The 19,699-nt window shown below is 46.4% G+C and overlaps 1 protein-coding gene and 2 non-coding genes across 3 annotated transcripts; 1 reads left to right on the top strand and 2 right to left on the bottom strand.

Annotated features, from left to right (window-relative positions):
- Positions 1–32: 32 nt before the first annotated feature.
- Positions 33–19,119, bottom strand: LOC135812410 (uncharacterized). Its single transcript, XM_065325783.1, has 10 exons — positions 18,362–19,119; positions 11,596–12,496; positions 10,467–10,562; positions 9,482–9,697; positions 8,838–9,017; positions 6,665–7,012; positions 5,567–5,694; positions 4,357–4,393; positions 3,354–3,515; positions 33–134 (listed from the first exon to the last, which is right to left on the bottom strand). Exons 2-10 carry the CDS (start codon positions 12,127–12,129, stop codon positions 33–35), a joined length of 1,803 nt encoding a protein of 600 aa, XP_065181855.1. The 5' UTR covers positions 12,130–12,496; positions 18,362–19,119.
- On the bottom strand, positions 1,635–1,707 carry Trnav-cac (transfer RNA valine (anticodon CAC)). The gene has a single exon. It is a non-coding gene; the product is annotated as a tRNA-Val (tRNA).
- Positions 2,287–2,359, top strand: Trnav-cac (transfer RNA valine (anticodon CAC)). Its single transcript has one exon. It is a non-coding gene; the product is annotated as a tRNA-Val (tRNA).
- Positions 19,120–19,699: the final 580 nt, after the last annotated feature.

Here is a 19,699-nt window from a genome sequence, read left to right as displayed (position 1 = left end):
CCCCCCCCCCCCCCCCCACACACACACACACATCATGACAAGTACATGTGCATACATACCCAGGTCTGGCTGGTGGTGCGTAACCATGCCAACAAGCACCCACGCTCAGCCCACTGTAGTACAAGTTGAGGTTGCTGTATGGTGAGAGAGAGAGAGAGAGAGAGAGAGAGAGAGAGAGAGAGAGAGAGAGAGAGAGACAGAGAAGAGAGAGAGAGACAGAGAGAGAGAGACAGAGAGAGAAGAGCAGAGAGACAGAGAGAGAGAGAGAGAGAGAGAGAGAGAGAGAGAGAGAGAGAGAGAGAGAGAGAGAGAGAGAGAGAGAGAGAGAGAGAGAGAGAGAGAGAGAGAGAGAGAGAGAGAGGAGAGGAGAGAGAGAGAAGAGAGAGAGAGAGAGAGAGAGAGAGAGAGAGAGAGAGAGAGAGAGAGAGAGACAGAGAGAGAGAGACAGAGAGAGAGAGACAGAGAGACAGAGACAGAGAGAGAGAGAGAGAGAGAGAGAGAGAGAGAGAGAGAGAGAGAGAGAGAGAGAGAGAGAGAGAGAGACAGAGAGAGAGACAGAGAGAGAGACAGAGACAGAGAGAGAGAGAGAGAGAGAGAGAGAGACAAGGCAGTAGTAAAGCAGGAAGGGTGAAACTAGCACTTCAATCCAAATACATATACTCTTTCACATGCACAAGTCAACACTGATACTACTACAAGTGAGAGCACCCCTCCCCCTCCCTCCCCGTGTACGCCTCTACAGTCCATTTCAAAACTATAGACTCGTACCTAGGCAAAAACCGTTACGCCAGCATCTATACCACATAAAATCTGTGATCACTTTGTGCATACATTTTTCCAAATTGGGCGTCTGTTATCCAATCGTTTAGAAACTACATGAGAGTAATCGTGGAGCGGTCCTGAGCAATATTCCGAAAACTATTCTCAAAAAGTTCCAGCCAAATTTGAAATAATCCTACGCGTCTATAGTTTTGAAATGGACTGTAGGACACCAGCACAGAAAGGTGGTGATAGTGGTGATAGTGGTGATAGTGGTGATGGTTGCGGTGACTGGGTGATCTGGGGGTACTTTAAGTTGATGTGTATTATAGGCACATTGGTATCCGTGACAACAAGAGAGGCATAATGCACAGGGAGACAGCATGAGATCATAGTGCCCGGAAACATGTGCATCTGTGCTTTGGGTCAGTCAGAAGGTGTCCGCAACCCGTAGTCTATGATACTGGCAAGAACGATTGCGGCCCTGGCCCTGCTGATGGAAAGCGTGACCCAGTCCAGCAGCGCCACAAACAAGGATGCATGAATCATCTCTGCCCCAACAGTGGTTTAGTTGGTGGACTCTAACGCATTGATTGTGCACCACCGGCGTATTCCTTGGTTCCATTTAATGTCTTCAAAAAGCTGAGACGTTTATGAGGACTGGCGTTTGTATAGCCGAACAATTGCAGCCTCTCCTTAGGAAAGCTTGATCTGACTGTAATTAGCCCAATGCGTCAACTGGCTGAGTCTGAAAAAACAAGTCTGCAGGGGTTTTGCCGAAATTACGGCATTTACCATTTGACATAATTATTTGCATCTCCTTCACGTGCATGCATAGGGGGGCATTATTCCAAAAAAATTTCAACACAAAAAAATGTTTCCGCTCGGGTTCGAACCGAGGACCTTGTGCGTGTGGAGCACACGTGATAACCACTACACTACGGAAACCCAGGCTACACAAGGCATTGGCCACAAGGCTAGACAACTATTAGGAATAGGTATAGTATTACATACCTGTGGATATGTATAGAAGACACATCAACCATGCCAGCCACGTTGGTGCTCATCCGGAGTCATAGCTCACAGGGGGACTACATGGGCAAATGTAACCCTTAATAACGACAGGAGTTTTGTTCCCGGTCTGCCCATTCCAGTCGCTGTTGGGGCAGGGCTGATGAGTGTATGCTTGTATGTGGCATTGGAATGGGCAGACCGGGAACGAAACTCACATCACTAGTTAAGGGTTACATTCGCCCATGCCTTCTCCCTGTAAGCCATGACTCCTGATGAGCACCAACGGGACTGGCGTGGGTGATTTTTAGCCGTGGTTGTCTATAAAAACCCTGCAATCGCCACGCAAAGTGGTCATTGGCTACCCCAGCCCTGTATTGCTTGGAATACAACTAAAACTTAACTAAACTTGATGTGTCTTCTACACATATCCACAGGTAATATCCACAGGTATGTAACACTATACCTATTCCTAGTAGTTGTCTAGCCTTCTGGCCAATGCCTTATGTAGCCTGGGTTTCCGTAGTGTAGTGGTTATCATGTGTGCTTCACACGCACAAGGTCCTCGGTTCGAACCCGAGCGGAAACATTTTTTTTGCGCTGAAATATTTTTAAACTCGGATACTGAGCCAATAATAAATGATGAGAAGAAAACACATGAGAACGAGTTCTGCAGCAACTATCCAAATATTTATTATTATTATTTTTGAATAACTTAATGTCCTGTGCACGTGAAGGAGATGCAAATTATTATGTCAAAATGGTAAATGCCGTAATTTTGGCAAAACCCCTGCAGACTTGTTTTTCAGACTCAGCCAGTTGACACATTGGGCTTATTACAGTCGGATCAAGCTTTTCTAAGAAGAGGCTGCAATCGTTCGGCTATACACACACCAGTCCTCATAAACGTCTCTGTTTTTTGAAGACACTAAATGGAAACAAGGAAAATGGTGGGACACAATTTATACGTTAGAGTTCACCAACTAAACCAGATTTTGAACAGTCAGACGTGCAAAAGGTATCGGTATCGAGCAGTGGTCAAGCTGATTTCCTTGCCGTGGAATGTCTCAGTACTCCTTGTCAGTTTGGTGTTACCTTGTGGACGTCTGACTATTCAAAATCTGGTTTAGTTGGTGGACTCTAACGCATAACTTGTGCCCCACCATTTCCCTTGTTTTCATAAAATTATTTTCCTTGGCTCACCAGCTGAGTAGTATTTAAAGACACCAGGTATTTCTGCCACAATGACATGGTAACAGGTTGTGTGGTTTGAGCAATGGTATGACATGTTTGCCAAGATTTGCCTCCTCACTTTCATTTCACATTGTCATGTTCTTGGTATTGGTACAGTCAGACCTGGCTTAACTGCACACATCCGTTTTCCACAAAAATATCCGGATAGGTGAGGGAACCGGATAATCTAACACACACACTGTATGTATGCATGGCATATGCTGTAAATCGGTAACCACAGATTTTCTTCCAGATGGCGAGGGATCGGGATAAAAGAGAACCGGATAAGCGAGGTCTTACTGTACTTATGACCCCAACAAACCAAGTCTCTTCTCCTCAAGTGGTCATACCTGGTTGTTTGTAGATGACTGGGTAACGCCATGCAGCTGGACAATGTTACGGTGATGAAATCGTCCCAGGAGGTTGGCCTCTTCCAGCAGCTTGCCCTTGGACAGTGCATCACACGTGCTATGCAGACTCTTAACGGCTACATCCACTGATTTACCATCAGGCTATAACACCAGCGTGCGGCGGACACAAGATGGAGAAGATATCAAGGGAATTAATAACACTGTGCAGATGTGAACATTGCTACAGACTCGATGCATTCACTGACTAGTACATTGCACAGTACATGCTACTGCGAACTGAGAGATTTCAGGCAAGCACATCATTTTGGTGTTTTCAAGTGTGAAAACTGAAAACACAGGTTGGAGACTAGAAACCTGCGCGGTTTTCACACGAAAACAAGAAGCTTGCAGGGTTTTGTCTCGTCAGTGGACTGTAGAGTGTCACCAATCCATACACAGATTAGTGTGCATATGTGTGTTGGTTGCAAACCCGGCAAGTTTAATCTGCCCCGAAAGTTTCCCACCTTGCAGGTTTACAACAAGGGCACGTGAAGAACCTCTTTCAAGAAAACATTGTCTGATACTAGTACTCTACAACACTGCATAGGAATACATGCAAAATAATTGTGCCAAACAAATCGTCACTTCGAGCCCAAGTTTGAATCAACATTTTTCTACGTTTCCACAAATCCAAAAAAAACCGTGAAGATGTATAGGTATCAGCAAGAGTACATGAAAACCAGAGTGTGTAGCTTGGGGCCTTTTCTACTATGGGTGTCTGGCACGGCGGAATTCCGTGATTACATCATTATTTGGTGCAGATCTGAGGCGGGAAATGGCGTAGTGCGTCCCACTCACTAAAATGATGTAATGACGGAATTCCGCCGTGACAGCAACCCATCCGAGCTGCACACTCTGGTTTTCATGTACTCTTGGTATCAGGTGTGCTAAACCTTCAACGGATTAAGGTATTCTGATGTGAGAAGTAGGGACTATGACTTACTGTGATCCATTTTCCCAGCCAAACCTCACCAAACGATCTACATAGCAAGGAGATCACACAATACAGTTGAACACACTTGAAATGAATGGGTCAAAATTTGAGTTTTTTTAGAATTTTTTTCTGCAATCCCCTATGGAATCCTCTTCCAATTATGTTTCTGAAGTGTTTTTGTCCAAAAAGCAAGCCATAGCAAAAATAGGATTTCGGCCAGGTTTTGCCCCAAAAGCACTGAATTGGGAAAAACCATAAAAATCCAGGCCATTTGACCCCGACTGCTTCAGTGCATTGTGCGGTTCGAACCGCAGTTCAGGTACCCTTTTTGGACCCTTTTTCAAGTTTCAAATTTTGCAGCACTGCACTGTGTACGATGAAATCACGAAAAATGGCCAACTACGGGAGCTCGCCAGAGCCAGGGCCCATCTTTTTATGAATGGACTGTAGTGGGTCAAGAAGAGCAGATCCATGCAGCCACTGGGTCTTCTTGCTTGCGCCCCAATACCATAATGTTATGCACAATTCCTGGAGGGCTAGTTTGCGGTACCTTGATACAGAGAAGATGCGATTAGGAAGATTGATTGAGTGGATCTGAGGTAATGGCTCTCGTGGCCGCTTTGACCACACCTATCCCATACTGAACAACCACCAAAATCTCAATCCCTTGACAAGACATGCAGAATCCCTGGATTTTTCTCAAAATCCTTGGATGGCACAAAAACAAGTGAAAAAGGGCTTTTCCCACCAAAAAAAAGTTCAACTCTGCAGATCTTCGTACAGCACAGTTCGACCCTGCATTGCAGTTCGATCAGTCGGCGCCCGCCTATACTATAGCGCCTGTCAGTGCAGATCTTGTGGTCCGGTCTTGAAAGTGCCATGCATAGTTCGAAGTGCGAGTGCGCACCGTACATATTTTGGAAAAAACCGGGAAATTCGAGGCGAATCCATGGAGTTTTCAGGAAAATCCTGTATCAGACGAAAGTGTGACTTTTCTGGGAGTTTGCTTGAAATCCCCGGAACCCCGGGAGTATGCTTGAAATCCCCGGAACCCCGGGAGTATGCTTGAAATCCCCGGGACCCCGGGAGTAGTGTTGATTTCCCGGGATTTTCCCGGGAAAACCGGGAGGGTTGGCCAGTATGCTATCCCCCCCCCCCTTCCAACTCCCTTCTCCTAGGACCTGATTCTCATCTGTTATTCCCATGACAACCATCTTACCCTTTTCCAACCATGTTGACCTTGTGAATCTCAGAGCTTGGTATCTCTCTATATTGCTTGCTGGTTAGCCGTTCGTATGTCTGGTGTGGTGCCACGGTGGACTTTGCTGACGGTTTGAGCAGCTCAACCTTGATACCAGAGAAAGAGGACAATAAAACAACGAATATGGGGTCGTCCATAAATATCGACCGTTTTTCACAAAACGAAATAATTTCGTTATGGAGTGGGAGGGGGTTGACCAATTTCGTTTCAGAAAACATTGATTCATGTACATGGACATTGTATATGCATATTTGTCAACATGTTTTACTTTCTGAGGGGGAGGAAGGGAGGGGTTGGGTCTAAACTAAAATAATTCGCTTGGTGAAAAAAGGAGAAGGACAAAATGTTACGAGTTATGACTAACTGTCCACCAACGTAACCAGATCTTATACAGTCAGCGAGTGCGACAAAATGACACAAAACTGACAAGGAGTACTGAGACATTCGGCGACCTGACACCTAGCTCCTTTTCAGCATAATTTAATTGGCTCACCATCCGAGTTCAACTTTGGTGAAAAAGTTCGATATTTACGGACGGCCCCTAAAGCAGTAAGAACTCAGAGGGTGAGCCAAGGAAAAAATTGTAACATTGAAAAATGTGGGCACAAGTAATGCTATCGAGTCCACCAACAAAACCAGATTTTGAACAGTCAGACGTGTACAATCTAGCACAAAACTGACAGGGAGTACTGAGACATTCCACATTCCACATTCCAAATTGACATTCCACATTCTGATTAAATTTATACTTGGTGGACTCGATCGCATAACTTGTGCTCATATTTTTCCATGTTATCAATACAACAGTAACCATGACTTGCATGTCATCTGATTTGCGACATCCACAGTGAGTGATAAAGCGCTGAAACGTACGCACTCTTTGAACGCTTCCAATTGCATCAAGCTTGCTTCAAGACAGCCTCCCGGCCATTACCACAACTACTGTCGTGTTCAAAAGGTTTGCTATCGTCAACACACACAGTACGTAGTCAAGTAGCGTGCTTCACTGCTGGAAGAGACAAACACACACACACCGTACTGTCACTATACGCTTACCTCTTCGTAACCATGGTTTCTGCCCGTCGGAATGAGACCAGCCGTGCTGTTCTGCGCACCAATGGCTTCATGACACTCGTTGCCACTATCGTACAGAGCAGCACCGGCAGTAGAGCTAACACCAATTGAGTCGCTGGCTACGGGTGCGGATGTACTCAGCTGACCTCGCATCACACCAGCACTGTCCCTACTAGACTGATGTATGACATCATCATAGGCATGCGGTGATGTCATTGATGACTCATAGCTATCCTCAAGCGATGCGTCAGCTCCAGTTGGCTCTGTCGTCACACCGGCTCGTAGAAGTTCACTATTGTCATAGTAATCGTCGGCATAGATACGATCCACCTATTGTGGGAAGAACCATGCACCAACAGATAGAAAAGGTCACAACATGATAAATAACATCACCATTATGCAACTAATGTTGTTCATTCATTGTACATGATACACACACTTAAAAGTAGGAATCAAAAACGTTTCTGCTGTAACTCTGAGTTTCACAGTTTTAACTGATCATCTGCCAAAAACCGTGAAACTCAGAGTTAAAAAAAGCAGAAACGCTTTTAACCCTTTAGGGCCCACAATTATTTCAAGAAATGCACTGCATACGCGAGCCCGGGTACTTATCTGGTCGTAACTTTGGTGTCCTTTGGCCGATTTTGGTGATCTTGGGCTTTCTGGAAAGCTCTTGGCCAGAGGAACACAGCGATAGCCAGCAATACATCACTCGATTCACAGAACCAGCGCCGCAGCGCGATACGGCGCTCCAAAGCCAGCATTGCGAGCGCCCAACTCAAATTCTCTGCCATTTCAACAAATTGCATGGCAGATCGCTCAAATTTTTTTACTGGAGAGCTGAGAAACATGCCTTTGCGATGACGTGAACTATCTGTAGCTGCGTGGGCCGCGAGTCAGGGAAAACCCCTAAAAACAAGTTCAAAATGCACGTGCTCGAGTTGACTCTGCTGAGCGAATTTAGTTCTAGTCTCGTATCTCCGCTCTCCGAACTCGGATCACTTTCGGGTTTTTTCGAGCCGATAGCTCAGACAATTCTAATGTCGATAGCCCTTTCGATTGTCCGATTTGGTCAAGGGGCGGCCGAGTTACGCCAGGTTGCGGTTTGAAAAGACATTAGTATGCACTGTACACTGGTACGGATATATCCGTACTATGGGCCTCAAAGGGTTAATTCCTTCTTTGCAGTGTTTGTACTAGGCTCTGCACCTAGGTATATTGAGCACTGTCACGAGCAATAGTATGATACTTGATATCAATGTAGAAAAGAAAAGGACATATGGATATATACAGTCAGAAAGTGCAACAACTAGGCACAAAACTGACAGAGTACTGAGACATTCGACGTCCTGACACCTAGCTTCAACACATCTCCATATCTGGTTACAGTGATGGAGAGTTACTCTTTTAACTCGTATCCATGTGTCCTTTTCCTTTCTACATTTACTATTGGCTCAGCATCCGAGTTTCAACTTGATATCAATGATATGTATTTATCAACTATGGTGGGAACAGTATTGCAGCTGTGCTCTATTAACTACACGTACCCTTCAACGTTTTCCTGCATGCCAGTAGATGTGGAGCCGGAGAACCGACGTTACCACGGTTACTAGCCAAGTCTACTCTCCAGTAGATATAGTACAGGCATTGTGTGTGTACCTCACATACCGTAGTGTCTTGTGTTAAAGTTTCTCTCGTTTGAATACAAGCCTGGTGTTCAAGATACACCGTCGGAACGTAAGCCTGGTTTTACTGTTCACACACATAGAAATACCTGGTTTGAATAGAAGCCTGATGTGAATAGAAGCCTAGCCCTGACGTCGTCTTCTACAGGAATATGCCTGGCTAAAATACGCGACATTACAATAGGTAATAATATTGCAACTGCTATCCCTGTGCTACCCCTGTGCTACCCCTGTGCTACCCCTGTGCTACCCCTGTGCTACCCCTGTGCTACCCCTGTGCTACCCCTGTGCTACCCCTGTGCTATCCCTGTGCTATCCCTGTGCTATCCCTGTGCCTTTTTGGGGCCCTGTAGTATTCACTCTCTTTGAATTGCCGACTCGTTTTGGTGTGGTCTGCGAGTGGGGAAAAAAAGCTCGTCAAAACCCCTGACAACACACCCATTATCGTGATCACCTCCAACCTTACTTACCATGGGTAGGTGTGAGGCATCAGATGCCGTTGCCTCGAGTTGTTTGTTGTGTCGACGTGGCGGAACCTTTGGTTTGGGACCTGGTGCGCTCAGGGCTGCTGACAGAGCAGGTTTTAGTGGAGCAGCACAAATCCCAAGGTTCTCATACGCTGCAGCATGCCTGCGAATTACAGCAACGAGCTGCACAGCAGGAATAAGATTGAATGGAAGAGAGAGAAACACAGAGAGAGAGAGAGAGAGAGAGAGAGAGAGAGAGAGAGAGAGAGAGAGAGTGAGAGAGAGAGAGAGAGAGAGAGAGAGAGAGAGAGAGAGAAGGAGAGAGAGAGAGAGAGAGAGAGAGAGAGAAGGAGAGAGAGAGAGAGAGAGAGAGAGAGACAGAGAGTACAGTATGTATGTGTGTATGTGAGAGAGAAGCACAGAGAGAAAGAGAGTCAGATCGTGCGTGTGCCGGCCCCAGCCCTGCTTTTCTACCACAAAGAGTTGTAAAATGAATGAGAAGACGGAACTGAAGCACATTATGTGTCTTGCAAAGGCGTGTCATGATGTGAAAACTGGATAAACGACACAGCGATGACTGGACAGCGATGACAGGAGAGTGATAACAGGAGGGCACAACGTCAACCAAACCAAATCAACCAGCTTACCTCTTCAGGAGAAGCGTACGCTGACTCGTCCACCAAACTCATCGACTCCGAGCTCAGACTGCCCTGTATGGTCTGCAGTGCTGGTGCCTGTGCCGATGGTTGCCGTGACGCCAGCAAATGAGCATCCTCGCTGGTCGTGGAGTACTGGGAATTGCGACTCGGCTCGCGTGATGCCGGAGTTTTCATGTTGTTGATGATGACATTCTCATAATCATTCTGGTGAGGGGAAAATACAAACATGTCATTAGGGAATTCCCCTATTTTCAGAGTATGAGCCGCAACCCCCATTTTCTTGCCACAAATCTATCCTATTTATCACCGTTAATGTGATCATCGGAGTTTAAGCTGCCCCCCCCCTTTTCTTTGGGGTGAATTGTGAGAGTCCAAAATGCGGCTTATACTCCGGAAAATGCGGTATGCAGTTGAGCACACAGAACCTCACCACATCTGGTCATACTACCTATTTCAATTTTGTTGTCGCTTGTGAAATCTGGACTGATCTACACAACCTCACTTACTAGTACTGCAAAGTAAAATGATTTCGATCACCAATTTTTGGTGTGTTCTCCCAACTTCCCAACTTCCCAGCTACATTGTATTCTGCTCTGCAGATGAAGCTGTAAGAAGAAGCCTAGCTTTCTACATAGAATTATATCATCACCAAAATTTAATACCGTATTCTCCGGAGCATAAGCCACCCCCCCCCCCCCGCCCCCTCCCCAATTTTGCCATGGAATACAGACATCTCCCCTCTTTATCAACGGGAGTTTGATCATCAGAGTATAAGCCGTGCCCTCTTTTTTCTGCGTGAATTTTGAGTGTGCAAAGTGCATGCGGCTTATGCGCCGGAAAATACTGTACAAGGTGAAATGTGTACAGATTGCTTCTGCAATTGTAATCCCAAAGTGGACAACGAAACAGCCTTGTTTTTGCTTCTATTCGTGTACTTCTTGCGTAATCACAAACTGTATATGTTTCCCCTTACCAGTGGGGTGTACTCTCGGTGTGGTATAGACACGGCTATGACATCCTCATAGGCTTCGTTCTGAACAGGATCGATGGACGGACGCAACATCAAACTCTGTTGACGACAAATCGGAAGAGCGTGCACGAGAGAGAGAGAGAGAGAGAGAGAGAGAGAGAGAGAGAGAGAGAGAGAGAGAGAGAGAGAGAGAGAGAGAGAGAGAGAGAGAGAGAGAGAGAGAGAGAGAGAGAGAGAGAGAGAGAGAGAGAGAGAGAGAGAGACAGACAGACAGACAGAGAACAATATAGAAAGAAAGAAAGATTGAGATAGAGATTGGGATAGAGTTAGATATAGGAATATAGAAATATCAATTGCCAATATCAACACAGCAACTTGCATAGGGCTAGCAAGTGTTGCGCCGCAGGCAGGCCAAGACATGAAAATATCGACTTTTGAATCCACTTGAATCCAGGCATGTTTAGATGTTTCACTACAAATTAGGGTAACACATTTTCTGCCGGCACTGACAGTACTGAACCCTACACCCACTGCTGGTATAGACACAAGATACACCAGCATGCATGCTACACAACGGGCTTTACCTTATAATACCGTACTTTGCTTTGAACACAGTGAATTCAATTGCATCAGGAAGTTGTTATTTGTTGACTTCTGACCGTACCATTTTCAAACTCTGTTACTTCAAGTGTTAGCTTGCATTTTGAAAGGAATGCAGATCACCTGCACTACACTGGGATGTAAATGTAAGAAAGAGATGCTCTTCTCTCTTTTCTTTCGCATTTTAAATGTAGTTTTTAGTTAGCCATGGTTGGTCACCACCCTTCATCTCATTCGTACTATTGGCAGATTTACAACGAGCCAGGAGATGCTGTATGAATATATAATAATGATAATAATAACAAGGAGAATGGTGGGGCACAAAATATGCGTTAGAGTCCACCAACTAAACCAGATTTTGAACAGTGAGACGTGCACGAATCTGAAGCGTATAACTTGTGCCCCACCGTTTTCCTTGATTCCATTTAATAATTTCCTTTGCTCACCATCTGAGTAAATTATAATAACAGACTGCACAGCTAGCAGGGCATACACTATAACAGACTGCACAGCTAGCAGGGTATACACTCACCGGGTCTTGGTCAGCAGCTGATCGTCCGTTATATGCACCGTCGTACGTATCCCGACTGCCAATCGTGTCCTTGTTGCCATGGCGACCCCCATTCACAGGGACCGGCTGCGGCGGTATGTAGGGTAGCGTTTCCACGGCAGCCAAGCGTCGTCCGTTCTCGGCAATCGCAGCCGGCGGTAACGGCAGCGCATGCTGCTGCGCGGGCTTTTGCTTTCTGCCCACGGGACGTGCATCTGCAGTGTCACTACGAGCATTGTTACGTCTGCGTAGTAATATTACTACTAGGACTACGATTATGACGAGGAGAACAGCCAGGATTCCCACTATGATACCGATGGTTGCAGCGGAGGTTCCCGAGTCTGAAGCGTGGCCCAGTGTAGATGTGTTAGTGCTCACCGGTGACATCATCGTAGTTGATAATGACATCATGGCTGCTGCTGATGACATCTTCACTGTGTTCCTGGTGGCCACACTGTCACTGTCACCACGCTGCGGTGCTGGACGATCGGACTGCAGAGATTCTCTTAGCAACATACCCACACACCAGCAACGGCGACCCACTCACTGGCAACGGAGATTCACTAACCAGCAATGGAGATCCACTGAAAATGTTCACCGTCACGCTTACTTGAAAGTTAGTAAATTGACACAGCTTGGAACAACTATGCTAAAAGTGAACAAACACTGCTAGTGTATGTTATCTACAGCGAGGAATCAACACTGTCCATCCACGGGAAATGGCATGATAGATGGGACAAGTCTGGTGAAGTTGATATCCTGGCACTATCCAAGTAAGAACACTATGACCGGCGGTGAAAGTAGCTTAAGGTGATGCTTCTGTACAACGTGATGACTGTAGGTGCTCAGCAAAGTGATAATTCCTCTGCTCTCATCTATGCACCTGCAAAGGGTGAAGGACAAGCCACAAACACAGTATACAGATCATTCAGCACCACACATTTTCATCTACATGCAGTGTATAAGTGCAATGCTCTTAGCAAGAACAGGCCACCAGAAGTGTGTCCGTTTCCAACAAACTCCTCTCTCCCTTTCCCTCTCCCTCTCCGTCTGTCTGTTTGTCTGTGTGTCTGTGTGTCTGTCTGTCTGTCTGTCTCTCTCTCCTCTAGATTTCCTCCAGTCTCCCAGACTCCACAGTAACGATTAGACAGGCCCAGCAGCCTCTAACAGAGTACTGCACTTTGCACAGTACATGTGCAGTACATGTGCAGAGCAGTGTTTGACTTGTTGGACACCACATTTAGACAATGAGAACTGCATAGTCATTTTTCGCACACAATCATACTGTGGATAAATATAGTATGATAATTATGTGTTGATGACTGATGATGATGTGTTGATGACTTCACATTGTAAGCTGGTAATTGTGCATGTAGACCTCCCATCTCACATTGCCCAATAGACCATGTTCAATGTGCATATTATGTAAGCACATTTGCTTTGCCGGTTTGAAGAGACTGTATGTTCAATGTGCACGCTAGTGGACGCTTTCAGTGGCAGCGGTTTCTCAAGAGGGAGAACATCAAAAAAGCTAAAATAATGTCAAAGTCATTCACTGTTGCCTAAACCCAGTGTGCAGGCAATAGTGAATAATTTCGACAGAATGAGTTTAGAGCAATGGCCTTGTTTTACTCTGCCCTGGAGGGTTCTGTATATACACCTCACCAAGTACACACCCCAGAGGTGACAGAATGGGGCACGAGCAGGTCAACAATTGAACATGTATTTACTCCCTTCAGCCAGCAAGAGTGGAGCACATGTACTGAAGTACTACTGTACAAAGAAGTAGCAGCTATAGCCTATAGCCAATAGCATACTTGAAATACACAAGCAAGCTTTGCACTGTGCAGGGGATCTATCTAAGACTTTATGCTGCCATTGGGACAGGAGCATGTCTTCTACCTCCAGAAACTAGAAGCGTTGCAAAAATGTATCATGCAGTGTGTGTGTGTGTGTGTGTGCGTGTGTGTGGTGTGTGTGTGTGTGTGTGTGTGTGTGTGTGTGTATTTGTGTGTGTGTGCGAGAGAGAGAGAGAGAGAGAGAGAGAGTTCAGTTTTAGTTCAGTTCTAAGGTTCAGTTGATGACAGTGCAAATCACCAGTAGATCAGCTCACTGCTGTTACCACTTACAGCCCATACAGACCTGCTGTTGCAGATGCAGCCAGAACTCCAAATATGGAAATACCTTGCAATGAAGTAGCCATGCTTTGTTCATTCAATGGAAGTTTACCCCATGGGGAGAACATGAGCAAATCTAATCATATAGTGCAAAGTAATTTCATCTTGTCAGGCAATTACATGTACATGTATATCTGTGCCTGAATTTCATGGCAGATGTTTGATTTATTGAACCTGGTGCCTATTTCTATCACAAATGATTACCATGCTTTGGTCATGTGATCAGGCACATCATATCTCTGCATACATTACTTTTATTGAAATTGATGTTGAACTAGATCAGTGATGCCACTCAGGATCCTGTTCAATAATGGTACCATCTTTCCGCAAATGTAAGGGGGAGGAAGGGGGGAAGGTGAGGGGGAGGGTTAAATTAATGAAGTGTGTGTGGGGGAGGGGGGGGGGGGGGGTACCGCCGAAGTCGCTACTTCTAAGTTCTGATCGCCTTGTTTATCCAAACCCGTACCAGCGTATCATTCAAACCCTACTCACTTTGTTTAGAGTTAATCCAAACCAATGACCTTGATGCCTGCTAGGATACATGGGGCACATTGGTAGAACCTGGGCGGATTCCGGGAATCGCTGTTACGGATAGGGCCCACTCTAGACTCTCTGACCACCTCTACCATCGAGCTAAACCCTGATGATGGAGTAATTCAGTCCATGCCAAGCCTCACTTTACGATGAGTGTCTCAGCTATCCAACCCCTAACTATCCAGCCAGCGACCTCAAGATTAATAAACACCGTATTTCGCGGATAAGTTCACAACGAGACACGGAGAAATGAAGCTTGGTCAATATGGTAGTGAAGTTAGTATTCCCAAAGGCAGGATTAACAACCAGGGTTGAATGTAGCCTGTGCTAGCGCTGAAAAGCAGTGTTGTAACGACTGGGGTACATCAAGAAAATTTCACGGTTCGCGTGAGACTCGCCCAAAGGCTCAGTTTTCCGCATCCGTAGGAATGCCACCACCCTCTTGGATCAAGGCGCAGATGCAGCTCCTAAACGGTGGGGGGTGAGTAGATCCTATCCACCTGGGGTACATCAAAACATGGTTTTAAAAGCGACAATTCCGCGGCGCAAGCAAATTCAGCAGCTGCATAGCCAGTTGGTTTCTTGAGACACGCTTTTGGAATATCCACGATCTCAGAAGATTGAAATTATTATGGTAGCCGTGTCCCCTGGAAATTGACTTTGTACTATACTGTCCACCAATTTCATGTCCAAGGTCTACTGTAAAACGACAAACTTTCGCGGCGGCTAAATTTAGCGTTTTGGCAAACTGGACCAGTTAGCGGCGATTAATTTTAGCGATTTTTACCTTCCACCGAAAATCAAAGAATTTTATTTTACGAAGCCTCGGAGTGCTGGGCGCAGAGTGCATGAAGAATGAGAGAAGAAATCAAAGAATGAAAGAAGGAATCAAGGAGGAATCAAGGCATCAAAGAGAACCATAAGGTAAGTACTAGTACTGAGAGAAAGGATGGCACGTTCGAAGAGGGATCATCGGAAGACTTTCTCTTCGAACTGCTGAGCCACTGCGATACTCATCGCGATAAAATTCAGAAGACTTCTTCGAGCAGTACAACGCTAAAATCTACGCAACAGCAAGCTGGCAAAACGCTCCAAGAAGTTCAACAACACTTTCCACAACACTGAGACATTCTCCAGTCGATCGTTTTATTCTCTTCTGGGTTCAAGTCGCCGTACTCCAACGACAACTAATGTTTGTTACTTGCAAGACTGGTGTTGGTACGTAACCCGTCGTTGCAACAGCTGCGCTCTTTGGTTGGACATAGCCGGCCGTGCAAGCATCGATCAGCGCGGTGAGTGTACAGTCAGTGCAGTGAGTGATACATGCGCGCGCACGTACTGACTACTGTACAGATCTGTTGCAAAACGATCGATCATCGACGCATCGATCGCGTAGTACAAATTTCATATTCGCGTGTCAAACTTTCGCGATTCGACCCTGCTCGCGAAAGTCGCGAAAGTAAATCGCTCGCGAAAGTTTGTCGTTTCACAGTATTATTAAACTTGGATATTGCAGGTTGATATTTGACTCAAAAGCAAGCGTCGCACTCGAGAAAACGCTGTCCGAAACAAACTTTTTTGCAGTTCCTAACTTCCTATACACCCTGGTATCACAGGCATGGCACATGCGAAACTTCTCTAAGCTGGTTGTGTTTCTCAATACAGTTGTATTGCCGGTGGTAACGTGGACGTGCGACCTTTACTTTATTATATTTTATACACCATTATAATAATATACTTCTGAGGTAACCCCAGTGGGGTTCGTTGCCAACCCCCCCCCCCCCCCCCCCCCCCGTCTTGTACCCAGGCCCCGTAGCACATTTAGACTATGAGATTACTATGCAGGAAGAGCAGTACAGGTAGTCAGACACTCATAACTGTCTTATCCAGACCTCAAAGTGACAGGTACCTCCGCCTAGCAGCAAGCACACTGTGCACGAGTTTGAGTGGAAATATCACTACTCCGCTGCCAATTTTTGTACAGACAGCGACGACATATGCCAGATATTTGTGCCCTCGCCAGAGAAAGGTTCAGGATTGACTAAAGAGTAAGACCTGGTTTAAGCGACCACCCCACGGTGCAAGAAAATGTGGTCGTTAAAGCCAGGTGGTCTTTATAACCAGGTCCCGCAGTGTCTGTGTAGAACTGTCTGTGCATGGAAAGACGGTCGTTAAGAGCAGGTGGTCGCTAAACCCAGAGGTCGCTTACACCAGGTTTTACTGAATTTCAAAGTTAATGGCAGTGCCCGTCCCGGATGGCCCAGGTAAGAGAGATATGAGTGCATAATGATGTATATCCATATCAGACTATCTCATGCTACAACAGGTCATCCGGGAAGAGAAGTATATTCAAAATGATAATTTTTAGTTTGGGGACGATATTCAAGTCATGCAATTTCGCAACGCGAGCATTGCTTGCGCTGCAAAATTGCAGGACTTGATGGAAATCAATGCAAGAGTCAGCACAACGCACTGGCCGGTGAAATTCATCTTCAACGCAGCGCACTGTAGAGGCGACGGTTTCAAATAGGACATAGGTTGCAAACCGGAACGGTCTCAATATTCACTTTCTCTCTTGGTATTTTGATTAGAAAACATATGTTACAGTGAGACTACAATGTGTTATACTCCGAGCCAAAATTTCATGGCTCTGCGATGACCAGAAGCGCCATACCAAGCAGGTGAGTTTTTGACGTGTTGCTTCGCACTGCGACTTGAGTTTTACGACTTTCGAAAAATCAACTTCTTGTCGCAGGTAAACAGCGGCTCGCCTCTCGCCAATAAAGCACCGCATACCAATCAAAACTAATGGAAGCACACACAAGGCTTGTTGTTACTCTGTACTGGCCGTCGTGGAGCGATAGCAATTACCTAATTTCAGACCCAGAGTGAATTTGACATGCACTCTAAAACGTGTCCGGTTTGGAGCCACCTCTGATTTGAACTTTTTTCAAGCGAAAAATTGGGTAACTTGGAGGCAATGGGTCAACACAAAGGAGTGGCTCAGTTCGATTGACTCTGGCCTCAGAGCAAACTTCAACATGCCAGTTTCCTTCCACAAATATATTTCGAGTGAAAAATCAACGCTGATGATCGGTTTGGGTCTATACAAATTTGGCTGTCAAGGCATTCCGGCATCGAACCGTCTACTCTACATGTAGAGTGAAGGCAAGCCCTGTACAACCCTGGCCCCACACCAGATACAGTGAGGGCAAGCCCTGGACAACCCTGGCACCACACCAGATACAGTGAAGGCAAGCCCTGTACAAGCCCTGGCACCACATCAGATACAGTGAAGGCAAGCCCTGGACAACCCTGGCACCACACCAGATACAGTGAGGGCAAGCCCTGTACAACCCTGGCACCATCAGATACAGTGAAGGCAAGCCCTGTACAACCCTGGCACCATCAGATACTACTGTACTACTCTGCAACTGCATCCTCATGTACTACACTGGTCTGTAAACTCAACTAAGACACTGACGTGTTCCTGACATTTCAATAGGCCGTTATGGATGCATGTATGTGTGTGTGTGTGTGTGTGTGTGTGTGTGTACAAGCTGCTTTGGCTTCTGCTGTAGCATCGCTATCATCGCCTCCGGCGATGGGCGTCCAATGGTCCAATGGTGTGTGTGTGTGTGTGTGTGTGTGTGTGTGTGTGTGTGTGTGTGTGTGTGTGTGTGTGTGTGTGTGTGTGGTGTGTGTGTGGGGGGGGGGGGGGGGGGCGTGCGTGCGTGCGTGCGTGCGTGCGTACGTGCGTGTGTGTGCGTGTGTAGCTCAACCTGTCATGTTCAGATAGCGCGTGTCATGAATTATTATTGAAAATGATTTTCCCTCTTCATTGTTGATGAGAACATTTTAGGCAATGCACTTTCAGTGCGTGCAGGCCTTATAGCGGCCTCGTGGTCCGGAACATAACGAGAGTGGGTATGCTCTCTTTGACAACAATTGGGACTGTCAAAATCACACGAACAATCACAGCATAACGGAGTAAATTCCCATAGTTTTCCGTACCTAAAAAAATAATACACACTTACTTTACCTCCTAGGTATTCGTTTCCAGTTCCCAGCAGCTAGCGTGTGCCAGAATGTCCACTCCGTCCACTCCTTTCCTTTTCCTCAGGGCAGGATGCGAAGACCACGTACACGGCACCGTTCACTACTATTGCCACTAGAACAATGACTATGTTACTCGAAGCGCTGGGCGATCTCAACTGGAATAATTCTACAGGCCGTAACTGTGGGGTTACGGCTGGGCGAAAGAACGAAATCTCAGGACTCCTCAGAACACCGCTACCATTATGTTCCTAGCGGGCGCTCAAGAACTGCCGACAGGGCTGCCACTAGCGCTAGTCACCTCAAGATCAAGTACGCTGACAAGCGTTTGGCAATGACAACAGGGCATGCAGCATTTGCAGCTACGACATTTTGACGGCTGCGCTCTAGCTCTAGTCCTGGATCTGTCACAGCGGGTGATTCGGAAACCACACAACTCCGCGGGAATACTAACAAGAAAGCCTGCAGTGCACTGGCAGCAATTGTTCACCTCAGCTCCACTTCGCCACCTCGTGGCTTGGAACCTACCGCAGACTATGGAGCGCTGGGAATGATTGGAACCGTGTTCCGAAGCACCACGACCTCCGACATCCACCGGAAAATCACGTTGTTACTACCTGCACCACTACAACTACTGTTACTTACAAGCAGTCCACTGCACGCACGCATGCATGCATCAACCATGTCAACATACACGTGAAAGCGGCCGGCGGGGGAACACCGAAGCCGGGGCGAAGGATCTGCACTATAATAGTATAAAGCAGACCGGAGACAGGTCCGTCAGCTCGCAGACAGTCGTGGGACTGGTGGTACAGTGTGGTATCGCTGCCGGTTAGCTGCTCAGTCGACTACATACATGTACATGTACTTCGTGGTTGCAGGTTGCTACAAGGTACACAGTCGTAACGCTCGCGTGAAACACAAACGCAGTATATTCGGCTCTTTGCAAACGTTGACCAGTGCGCTGACGACCACGTAGCTAGGCTGTTCTGTGTTCACAGCGTGCAGTCCATTACGGCATTGGCATTGGACGTTCGAGCACTGCATGCACTACAAGCACAACCCGCATTACGTCTTTACAAGTGGATATCCTTGAGAACATCTGAATGAAGCTGTGAACGTGTGGTGAGCGATCACACTGAACTCACTGTCCGGACACCCTACACTAGGCTGCAGTCACTTCTATTCTCTACACTACCGACACAGGCAGTCAGTACAGTCACTGTACTGTCACTGTACGATCATTCTAGTCGACTACAGTCCAAACAGTCACTGTACGGACATTCTACGGTCACTCTGCTGTTGAAGAGTAGGACAAA

The sequence above is a fragment of the Sycon ciliatum genome, chromosome 3, assembly GCF_964019385.1.
Source record: "Sycon ciliatum chromosome 3, ocSycCili1.1, whole genome shotgun sequence".
NCBI lineage: Eukaryota > Metazoa > Porifera > Calcarea > Leucosolenida > Sycettidae > Sycon > Sycon ciliatum.
The sequence above is the reverse complement of the archived record's forward strand: the minus strand, read 5'-3'. Positions and strand labels throughout refer to the sequence as shown.